This window comes from Sycon ciliatum, chromosome 1 (assembly GCF_964019385.1).
Source record: "Sycon ciliatum chromosome 1, ocSycCili1.1, whole genome shotgun sequence".
In the NCBI taxonomy this organism is placed as follows: Eukaryota; Metazoa; Porifera; class Calcarea; order Leucosolenida; family Sycettidae; genus Sycon; species Sycon ciliatum.
In genome coordinates, this window is record NC_088643.1 from 84970850 (window position 1) to 84983141 (window position 12292).

The 12292-nt window shown below is 47.9% G+C and overlaps 1 protein-coding gene across 1 annotated transcript; it reads left to right on the forward strand.

Annotated features, from left to right (window-relative positions):
* On the forward strand, nucleotides 1-12120 carry LOC135806016 (ribitol-5-phosphate xylosyltransferase 1-like). The gene is made up of 7 exons (XM_065320147.1): nucleotides 1-547; nucleotides 4239-4322; nucleotides 6755-6854; nucleotides 7931-8051; nucleotides 8643-8836; nucleotides 9318-9491; nucleotides 11285-12120. The coding sequence occupies exons 1-7, from the start codon at nucleotides 436-438 to the stop codon at nucleotides 11754-11756; spliced, it is 1257 nt and encodes a 418-aa protein (XP_065176219.1). The 5' UTR covers nucleotides 1-435; the 3' UTR covers nucleotides 11757-12120.
* The last annotated feature ends 172 nt before the right edge of the window (nucleotides 12121-12292 follow it).

Sequence of the window (12292 nt, forward strand, 5' to 3'; positions counted from 1 at the left end):
ACCATGGTGTACTTGTACTTGTAGCATCACTCGGCTCATGCATGCCCTGATCAGACACAGATACAGGACGTCAGTCGTCAGGAACAGACTACCCATTCAATCAAGAAGCCTGAGCTGAGCTAGCGCAATAAATGGTAGGTGCGTAAATGCAGTGGAGACTGGAGAACGAGTCAATTTCCGGCCGGGTGAAGAAGGAAGACGAGTAACTATTCACATGCTGCATCCTACTACTTGTAGCAACTCAGTAGCGACCCTAGTATAGAGTTCCAAGCGTACGGTACTAATATGACTGTATCCAGGTATCATGTATGCAATGTGGGCAATCTCTGGTCTATCTCATTAGTGACAGGACAATCATGACCAGTATTTTCGGAATTATTTGAGACATCGGAGTATTCAGCGGATGTCCGGACAGCGTACAACGAGGCGGGCAGTATGGCGAGGCGCTCCAAAATGAAAATTTGCCTGGGTCTCGCTGCTTTGGTGGTTGTCTTCTTCTTACTGCCTAACGTACTGTTCCCGACAGTGCTACAGAGCCTTGAACAGGGTAAGCAATGCACAGCTAAGCTTGTACATGACTTGCACTCATTTGCGGCCAAAGGAAAGTGCGAATTAAATAGGCAACAAGAAAAGAAATCCAATCCAATCCTATAGCGAACCACGCTACGTCCAGATCCAAGTGCAGCATGAACAGGGCGCTGACCATTGGCATTGTCACGGCGGCGGGGATAAGAGTTCCGGGCCCACAGTTGTAGTGCTGCATGTACCGCAGTGCCAGAGTCCCCTCCACCAGAGTATGCAACCGAGCTCCAAGCAACAACCGCTGTCGGGCATGCGGCCTTCACCCTGGTGACAGTTTATGCACCACGGTGGTGAGAGGAAACTCAAAGGCTGCTGGAAGCGGTCCGGCTGGTGCGGCCATGATGGTCTTAACGCTTTCCGGGCCTCGGCTGGATAGTCCACTTGATTCGTGCAAAGCCGATGTAAAAATCCAGATGGGTCAGGGCTTGGTGCTTAACGAGAATTGCTCACAATGCGCCAAACCTGCAGCACCTCACTTGCCAAAGCAGCACCAGTCACTCCTATCAAATATGTATACACGAGTCAAAAAGGAAGCGAACGAGAGACTCGACCAATCGATCGAGAAAGCTGTAGTTGGTTTTTAAAAAAATGATCGGTTTTTCGATTTATCCACACCTTGTAAGCCGGTGTTTGAGGATTGATGCTACCCATCTTGATCGTTTTATCACCGATACGGTGTGCACTTTTGTTGACTTCTGTTTGTGTTCTCTGACTAGGATCTCACGCTCACAAGATACCCAAAATCACTCAAATTTCCAAAATTTGATGGTTCCTCTTGCGGCCGGACCACTCCCAAACCCGTTCCTCCGGCCCTGAGAGGAGAAACTCTCAGCCAGCCCTTGTTGCCCTCACCTCGAGCAAGCGATCTCCCATGCTCCCGTGGGGTTTTGGCAGAGCTTACTGCATGTAAAGTGGAGCACACATGCATCAATGTGCATTGTGGAACGAAATATGCTGCCCAGTGCTACCATTGCAACGAGTCTCAAGCCATTGATCTCTCTAGTCTTGCCATCTCAAGCCATTGATCTCTTACCATCTCAAGCCACTTGCAGGCAAGCCCACAGGCCCATTACGACCACACACGTTGGTTCACATGCATGCGCACGCACGTGCACACAATACAATACAATAATGCCCATCGGAAGATGATGGCAGGTCCTGAAAGGACCGACAGTGTTTCAGTCACGCGGCACAGAACTTCGAGTGGCGAGTGAGGTCCTGGCGACGGCGAAAATCTCGGCCGCAGTGGCACCTGAAATCCCGAGACATAGGTTTAGGCGGCTGGATGGTGTTGCAGGCCAGTCTCCACGCACGACGGTCCTCGGCTAGGCTGTACCAGTCATTGATGTGGCGTTCCTCTAGGTCAATCACTATGTTGTCACGCCAACGCTTGCGTGGCCCGTGGCAAGGGCGCGTCTTCTGGAGCTCACCAAACAATACGCACTTCGGTATTCTGTCGTCCGACATGCGTCTGACATGCCCCAACCAGCGAAGACGGCGCGTCCTCAGCATCTCCACCACTGATCGCAAACCAGCCCGCCCCAGGATGACTGCATTGGAGAGATGCTCATTCCATTGTTCTGAGTTGCTGACGTCCAGGATAAACCGAGCACAGCGGTTGTGGAACACTGACAGACGGCGGGTGTCGGTTGCCTTGACAGCCCATGACTCACAGCCATAAAGTAACGTTGAGAGGACGACTGCAGAGTAAACATGAGTCTTGGTACGCACAGGGGTGTGGCGGTTTCCGAAGACAGCAGAACGCAAGGCACCAAAAGACCGGGAGGCCTTGGCAAGACGGGAAGAAACCTCAACTGACAACTGGCCATCATTAGTAATACAGCTACCGAGGTATGTAAATTCGTTCACGATTTCGATGTCGCCATCTGCCAACGTCAAGCATCCAGTCGGAGGGGGATCAGCACTGATGACCATGCACTTCGTTTTACCAAAACTGACAGTGAGGCCGAACTGGGTAGCGACGGTCACGAACAAAGCGGCAGCAGCATCCATGTCCGTTACTGAATGGGTGTACAGCGCGGCGTCATCCGCAAACTGAGACTCGGTTATAGTGCATTGAGACAAACGACTCTTGGCAGTCCGGTCGCCAACAAGCTTACGGCCGATTTTGTACGAGACTGGGATACCGGCACATTTGCAAGTAGAACGCCATGCATCCATCACCACGGCAAAATACAGATTGAACAACACAGGCGCAAGGGTGCCTCAAACCATTGTTGACTGGGAAGGAATCCAAAGCAGCTGTAGACACTCGCACGGCTGCCGACATTCCCTCATGCAGGGACTGTATGACCTTCAGCATTTTCGGGGGCACACCAAGTTTGCTTAGTATTGACCAGAGGGACGTTCGGGGGATGGAATCGTATGCCTTACGAAGGTCTACGAACAGAACACACAACTGATCATCGTGCTCAACGGACTTCTCGATGAGCTGGCGGGCTACAAACACCATGTCATTGCAACCTCTCCCTTTGCGGAAACAACATTGGGAGTCTGGTAGCACATCCTCGGCAATCATCTGCACTCTATCCTGTATCACACGGGCAAATAGTTTGCCAACAATGTCCAGCAAGCTGATGCCGCGCCAGTTGTCACAAAGTCTGAGATTGCCCTTTTTCGGAACAGGGACAATCTCAGCATCTCGCCAATCATTCACCACATCTCCACTGTGCCACACAGCAACCATGACATTTAGCAAGCATATGTGAAGGTTCTCGCCTCCACACGCAACCATCTCAGGCAATATGCATGTTGACCCACTCGCCTTTCCAAGCTTCATATGCTTTATGGCTGCAGTTAGCTCACCCAGGGTCGGCGGTTTGTCTAGGTCATTTCGGACCTGACGCTGTGGCACGGCTTCCACCGTCTCATCATTAAATGTTCCCGCAACGTTAAAAAGACCACTGAAATGTCGTCCCCAACGTGCCGTTACAGCAGCGGGTGACACTAGCGCATTCCCTTCCTCGTCAACGATAGAAGTTGATGGTATTGCTTTACGACCGGCAAACACTGAAGACAGGGCACGGATGCAACCCCAACGGGCTCGACCATTATGGACAGCATCTTCAGCGCGGGCCGCCAGATCGGAGATCCAGTTCTCCTTGGCAAGTTGAACCGCATCTCTGACTGCTCGCTGAGAAGCACGAAACGCACAACAGTGTTGCTCTGAAGGGGACTTCAGAAATAGATTGTGGGCGAAGTTTTTCTGGTCAATGAGCGGTTGGATGGTGTGACTGGCCGCAACAAACCAATCCTGTTGTGCTCTGCGGTCATGACCAACCGATTTCTCGGCAGCTTCAAGCATCACTTGGCGAATTGTGGCCCAATCCTCCTCCGGGTCCAAGTCATCACAGAATGAGCGGTCACACAGCGGCTGTATGTTAGCATTGATCTGGTGTTGAAATTTGCTCTGCACACACACACACACACACACACACACACACACACACACACACACACACACACACACACACACACACACACACACACACACACATACGTGCACACGTGGCTGTAAAGACTAGTAAGTGTAAGTGTAAATTATCAACCAAACACCACTAGCATGTGTTTACTGTACCATGATCTTGATAGCTCATGATCTGTGCATTTTTTGACCTCTTTTGGCTGCTTTGTAGAAGATCCTCAGTTTCATCGGGGAAAGAGGGAGAAAGGACAATCCAGAAAACACTCTGTGGAAATCTGGTCTCTCACAAGTGCAGGTTTGTTGGCCTAGGATTAAGAAACCTGGGTTTGAGTACTGAGTGAAAAGAAATCAAGCAAAGAATTGAAGAATTGAAGAATTGCATAATCTACCACAAATGCACTATGTTTAGGGGCTAGGGAATGTTTCCGTTGTTTTAAGAATTTTGTGTTAGCGTGCCATCCAATTCGCTGCTGTAGTCAAAGTGCTCGAGACTAACAATAGTTATAAATAGAGCAAACCCAAAGTAATAAATGGTATTAAATGTAGTTTAAACAAACGGTGAGGAGACAATAATTTGATAACTGCAATCAATAAAATGAGCTGAACCGACATTTTGTGTACTTTATTCATGCAATGTAAAAACAGTGGAGACGATGTGCAATAAAACGATGAAAATATGAAGAAATGGTGTAGAAAGGAAAAGGACATACGGAAACGAGTTAAGAGTAACTCTCCACCACTGTAACTAGATACTATATACAGTCAGAAAGTGCAACAACTAGGCACACAACTGACAGAGTACTGAGACATTCAACGTCCTGACACCTAGCTTCAACACATCTCCGTAGCGCTAACCGACAGTGTTTCCATATGTCCTTTTCCTTTCTACTTTTATTATTGGCTCAATACCTGAGTTTCAAATGGTGTAGAGAAAAAATATGGATTCAAACAAGTTTTCGTACAACACGTCGTTGTACTAAAGCCTTAAGGACACTGAAACAAAATTGAATTATTATAGAAAATCTAAGTTACATAGCAGACTCAGCGGAGGAGGCAATAACGAATGCGTGTGCTAAAAATTAGTGGTGTGCACGGGTAGTCGGGTACCCGTGCTACCCGTGAGGACCTCGGGTAGACGGGTAGAGAATAGTACCCGAAAACCCGAAGTCCCAGAAGACATCAAGTACAGTGCATGTCTACAAATTCATGTAATACTCCGCATGTCTACCCAGTGTGTAAGGGAAGGGGTGCATTGTGGTGTTACCATGGAAACATTACCCGATCGGGTACCCGTGCTACCCGTGGAAAACTATCCGAACTCGGGTACCCGTGCTACCCGTGGAAAACTATCCGAACTCGGGTACCCGTGCTACCCGTGGAAAACTATCCGAACCCGAAACCCGAAGAAAATGCTACCCGACTCAGCCCTACTAAAAATCTAAGTTAGAGAAATATCACTAAGAACAACAGCAGTGAAATTTCCAAGTGTGAATTTTAACAACCAAAGCGAGAGCAATAACGAATGCGTGTGCTAACAATAAACTTGCAAATGGAAAAATGAACAAACTAGAGAAAGAAAGAAGGAAGGACAAAGTGATAACACATAACAGCAGTACATTTCACCTGGAGCATTTATAATAACGGCCAAGCTTGACCGCACCAAACACGACACGTTTTTACATTGCATGAATAAAGTACACAAAAAATAATGAATAAAGTACACTGAACCGACATTTAATGTCGGTTCAGCTCATTTTATTGATTGCGGTTATCATATTAAATGTATCATGAACAAAAGAAACAATGATGGTCTGGCGACATGCACAGCAGGAACAAACGACTGCAACAGCAGGAGCAACAGTGATGCTGACCTCAATGCAGCAACAACAACAACAACAACAACAACAACAACAACAACAACAACATTTTTTCTTCTTCATACAATTATTCTCTTCATTTGTGTTAACATCCTTCATCTTGGCAAATTGTGTTTTGTTGCCCGTAAAAGAGGCTTTTAGATCAATAATAATAATAATAATTTCCCTCAAACCAGTTAAAATAATAATTAACGCAATAAATAGAGTAAGCTGCGCACTCAGTACAAACACCATTAGCAACACTTGTTTTCATGTATAGTATCTTGTTCCTAGAACGTTTTCGTGGCCATCTCATCAGAAGGATTACTGGCAAATCACTGTACTCTCGCTGTTGTGTCGTCAACGCCGGTCCAAAATTTGAAAAGGTCTGCAGAGCATGCAGAGCATGTTCGGCAGCTTCCCCAGGAATCATGAGGCACGTATTGCCGGTCCTCTCCCTGGTCGATGCAACCCTACCTAACCGGCCGTTGGCTTTCCTACACCTACACCTGCACCTGCACCTGCACCTGCACCTGCACCTGCACCTGCACCTGCACCTGCACCTGCACCTACACCTACACCTACACCTACACCTACACCTACACCTACACCTACATGTACATGCACTACTGTTACTCTTACACACATGTACGTGTACCTTACCTTCAGTCTGGCATGATACCAGCTGGATTGTCTGAGAAATTCCCAAACACTTACGAGCTCGAAAATGTGTGCTCGCCTCTGAGTGCGTATATCATCGCAGCATTCCACTCAACAGTTCCTCCAGTGAACATGGTGTACACCAATGCTCCGTACATGTACTCGAAATTGTCCGTGCTAATCATGGGCCGTTGGACTTGCCTGTGTGCAGGTGTCTACTTGTGGCTGCACATTCTCAAGGGGACGCTGACATCATCTGCTGGTGGACGACTGTCTGTCGGTGAAAAGGAGTTTGGTTCGTGGAACATAAGGTAAGAGATATGAGCGAAATAAAAGTGTTGTCTCTAAAACACACATACATGTACATGGGGGGGGGGGGGGGAGGGGGTCTGGCCGAAAATTATAGATCGGACAACCTCATAAATATGAAAAAGCACGAATGGTGAGTATACGCTGGAGAAGTGTTGCCCAGGGTACTATCTGTCCTTCATTTGGGTAGGCCCTGTGAGAGTGGGATGATGCACAAACTCTATGAATTATGATATGTGTTTCAAGGACAAACATGAAACATTCGCGACGACCCCTTAGGCATCGTCAGATGAACACTCCGTATAGGACTTGAAAGTGATCACGTCAAGAGGTCCACACAATCAGTTGACCTCTCTTGACCCGGAAGTCGTTATTTTTCTGAAGGTATTACACTTTGCCCTAGGAAAGAACAGTATGAAACTTCAACGAACCTTCCTCTCCCCTTGCGGTGTGTGTACTTTACATAAACACGAATCCTTTGTTCATCATTCAACTTTCAGAAACCAACAGTGCGTCTACACACACACACGCACACACATACACATGCAGGGTGTATAAAGCGCGATTCACAGAAGCCTTTTTGCGATGCGATGGGCGACGCGATCTACGATGGAGGAGTGCGATGCGAACTCGCGAAATACCATTCATAGAAGAAGTCAGCGATGCGACAACGCCTTGCTGATTTGACGCAAAGTTCAATGCAGGTGGGTACATCACCATGGTATTCGCGCGGTTTGGTACAACTTGTACAAATTTACAGGCAACTCTTGAACCTTTGTACAACTTTGCTGTAGAAAAGGTCAAAACCGTACACCAAATCGCTTGTCGCATTGCAAAAGTTGAGCCAAGCTCAACTTCTGCAATGGCCCAGTTGCGGCAGTTGCGTGGGGTGCAAGTTGGCTGCGATTTGGGGATCTCCCGGTTTCGTGGCCGTTGCATCTCGTGTCGCATCGCAAAAATGCTTCTTTGAATCCTGCTTTATACTTTATGTTGCCACTTGCTAGAACATCTTCTAGAACACGCCATTTTTGAGAGTTACAATAGTCACCTGGGTATGCTCATAACTTGGTTGATGCAGATTTACACATGGCAAAGGTCTCGCGCCGGAGTACATCAAGCCAGACACTGAGTATTTGGTACTGGCACTGAATGGACGCTCAGAAGCAGTCAGATCAACTCTTTTCGTATGGCTACAACAGGTACATGTACCCGTGTATGTGCATGCACTTTGCTAGCACATGTACAGTCAAACCTCTTTAGGACGAACACCAAGGAACCGATGGTATTTGTTCATAATAACGGGAGTTCTTCCTATCCATATTTTTATACGCATTGAATACACAGTGTTTTATCCAATAAAGTTATGAATGCAGGTTCTTCTAAAGCGAAAGTTTGTCTTATCAGCGTTCTTCTTAACAAGGTTTCATGGTACTATACTTGTACTACATGTAGTCTGTTTGTTTTAATGTAAATACTGTCAATACTGTTAGTACAGTGACTGTTGTCACGGTGTTGAGCACACCTCAGTCTCATAGTCAGCTACACACATACATGTACACATCACTGCATGAATCCTAACTACACTACATAATTCATAAGTCTTACTTGTGTGGATGTCGTTGCGAACAATGAGCGGGGGAAGTTAGTTCTTCCATTTCCGATTTCCACTCAAACGGATTATCATACTGTGATAATTTTGTTTGGAATGGCTAGACTTTCGTTCTTTCTTTTTGTATGTGCACTGTGATGATGTAACTAGTATAATGTGTGTGTATTGCGGCCTTGAACAGATCCAGGCTTTGTCACAGTTGAAGAAAGTTGGCCTGCTGCTGATTGGCAGTGAGGAGTGCGAGGATAGATGGTTGCTGTCACACCTCTCCAGCTTGCCAGACATTGATAAAAAGATCAGTGCAGTGTGGATGACATACGACTACAACCTGGTGGATGGCCGGCGGTTCTACCAGTGGCCACTCGGTGTCGCAACGTCAGTACAAACATATTCACTGTTGTTGTTGTTGCTTCTGCTGCTGAATCTATGCGTATGGCGTATGTTCTCTCAACACCGTAACCAGCTACAGGTATAAGACTAGTGTCTTAGACTACATCATCGCGGCTTATACTATGCTTGTGTGAAGAGTCATTGTGGATACTAGCTCTTTAAGTATTTGTTCACATAGTCCGAACCCGCTCATTCTGGTCATTTGTTGTTAATTGAACTAAATTCTCAAACCTTTGTCCAGAATGCGCCCAATGTATTGTGTAGGCAGTATCCAAGGGAACTACATTACACGGTCCCTGTCTGCCGTATTGGTCTTATTATCCAGGACACCACTCGACTGGACTCCGACTGTCCGACATAATATGCCTTGGTCTCAGCTCCAGTAATTCTCTGGGCCCGTAGCGTTCTTATCACAGACACTATTTCCTTGACAGGTTTCCTGCACTGGTGTCTTTCCTGCCTGCAGGTACAGAAACTTCCCCTCGTCCAGCATATCCAGTGAATCACTTGTGCACCCACGTCCGTACAGGTGCAACTTCCTGGGAACTGTCTATCAAGGCTCAACACGACTTGCACTGCCAAAGATACTGGAGGACATCAATGTAGACCAACGAAACTGCTTCGTCAAAATTCGGACAGAGTGAGTCTGGTTTTCAGTTGTTGTTGTTGTTGCAGGCAGCAGGCATAGTGGGATGGTTTAAGACCATGATTGAGAAACAGAGGGTACCAGGTTGAAGTCCTGCTTGGAAGCGGAAGAATTATTTCCAGCCGTGCTGCAACCCACCGCTAATTGGGAACTCGTGGCCTGGCACGAGGAGAACATGGATGCAGTGAATGGGATTTTCGGTCTTTGACCACTTTGTAGTGGGTCTGATCTGCTCGCCTCCCACCGCTTAGGAGCTCCATCTGCGCCTTGATCCTAGAGGGTGGTGGTGTTCCTGCCTTGATCCTAGAGGGTGGTGGCGTTCCTGCCTTGATCTTAGAGGGTGGTGGCATTCCTGCCTTGATCATAGAGAGTGGTGGCATTCCTGCCTTGACCCATAGAGGGTGGTGGCGTTCTTGCCTTGATCTTAGAGGGTGGTGGCGTTCCTGCCTTGATCTTAGAGGGTGGTGGCGTTCCTGCCTTGATCTTAGAGGGTGGCGGCGTTCCTGCCTTGATCTTAGAGGGTGGTGGCATTCCTGCCTTGATCTTAGAGGGTGGTGGCGTTCCTGCCTTGATCTTAGAGGGTGGTGGCATTCCTGCCTTGATCATAGAGAGTGGTGGCATTCCTGCCTTGACCCATAGAGGGTGGTGGCGTTCTTGCCTTGATCTTAGAGGGTGGTGGCGTTCCTGCCTTGATCTTAGAGGGTGGTGGCATTCCTGCCTTGATCTTAGAGGGTGGTGGCATTCCTGCCTTGATCATAGAGAGTGGTGGCATTCCTGCCTTGACCCATAGAGGGTGGTGGCGTTCTTGCCTTGATCTTAGAGGGTGGTGGGACTGGCGTTCCTGCCTTGATCTTAGAGGGTGGTGGCGTTCCTGCGGATGTGGAAAACTTGGCCTCCAGCCGAGTCTCACGCGAACCGTGAATTTTGCTGTTGTTGTTGCTGCTGCTACTGTTGCCATAGTTGTTGATACTAACTTAGTAGATTGTGCAGCTGGCAAAGTCATGAAGTCATTGGGATCATTGCCAGGGTTCTAGCCAAAGGGGGGTAGGGGGGCGCAGCGCCCCCCTACTCTGTTTGCGCACCCCCTGTGAAAAATTGCCGCCCCTACTCATTTTCCGATTTTTGTGTTTTTCATGCATAGATGGTTCATAAAGGCACATTTGTCTGGGGTGAAGTCAGGGATTCGCCCCATACGTTGCATTTGGCGTGGCAAGACAATATTGGAAAGTGGAAAAATGGGATATAGGGTAACTGTTTCCCATGCCCAACCCCCTACTATTTTGACCTGGCTAGAACCCCGATTGCCTCGGCTTAACACCCGGTGGTCGGAGCTGGAACAGCATGGCTTGTGTGACATATGGATCATGAGCTGGTTTACACTACTGCTGAGAGGAGCTGTTATCTGGTTTGTGGTTACACGAATGTTGGTGTTAGGATGGATGATGTGTGCTCGAACGGATCATACTTTCATGTACACTTTTAAAATTAACTGGGTGAAATCCGACCCCAACACAGCACACTCGGCACCCAGGACTCAGTGTGGCCCCTGACAGTGACACCCTGGAAGTGGAATGTTGCCGGGTTTGTATACACTTTTCAGGATCAGGTTTTCAACATTGCTTTTAAATTCAACCTACCCCCTCTTCCGGGGAGACCCATGTCACCCGTTTCTGGCAATGAGCAACTTCAACACGCACACTACGTGCTGGATGTATGCTGTGTGTATGTGTATGTGCGTGTGTGTGTGTGTGTGTGTGTGTGTGTGTGTGTCTGTGTTCCCAATGAAGGTGGGTAGCGCACGAAAAGGTGGACAGCATGGAGACGTATCAGCATGCTCTGCGAAGCAGCGACCTGACGCTGTGCCCCACCGGCAAGAACGCAGAGAGCTATCGTATCTACGAGGCAATGGCCATGGGCTCCGTCCCTGTCTTGGAGTTGGCTGATCCAACCGGAACCTGTCAGTCCTCAGTGGCCAACAGCAAGCTATTGCCTGCAGGTCTATCCATGATGTCACTGGCTGAGGAGATAGCTGGCCCGTATCGTTTGTTGAAAAGTCTGCACGCGCCGGTGATCTACATCAATTCCTGGTCAGACCTGCCCGAGCTGATTAGAAAGGAGAACCTGCTAAGCCTCGAGCAGGTCATCGGCAGGAGACGCCGCATTGTCAAGTGGTACAGCGACTTCCGGGAAACCCTTGCCAAAGCGTTCATGCACGGTTTGGATGAGATGGTGCACGAGGAACGACGGATGGGAAACTAGGACTAGTTGTTGCAATAACCACCCTAATGTTACTGCCTGTAAAAATCAGGAACCGTCTTAGTACAGCTGTTCTTTGAAGTATTTGATGACCAGTTTGCTTTCGATGCCCACACTCCATTGAAGTTGATTGACCTTATAGCGGACTTATAGGCATGATTTAAATTGGTTCAAAAAGTTTAGCACCTTCCGGTATCTATTTCAAGCTGCGCATTGAATTGAATTGAAGTACCGCCGTGTTCTCTCTACCAGTTATTATGGGTATGTCCGTCATATCACTGTGTTTATGTTCCTTTCAGTGTACCCCGCGCTTCCTGATGACTGGCACTTTCTAGTTCCGAATTCAATTCTGTTCCCAGAAAGTTTACATGTTCTGATGTTCCGTTGCTTGTCAGAATGCAGCGCCTAAACATTATCCTGAGAATCCATAGCCATAGGTGCATGTGTCCAGCTGGGAGTACATGTACATGTACTAGGTTTAGCAGGGAGTACTACTACTACTAGGTGTTTAGTACTCCCCGGTGTCCAGTAGGGCGGGG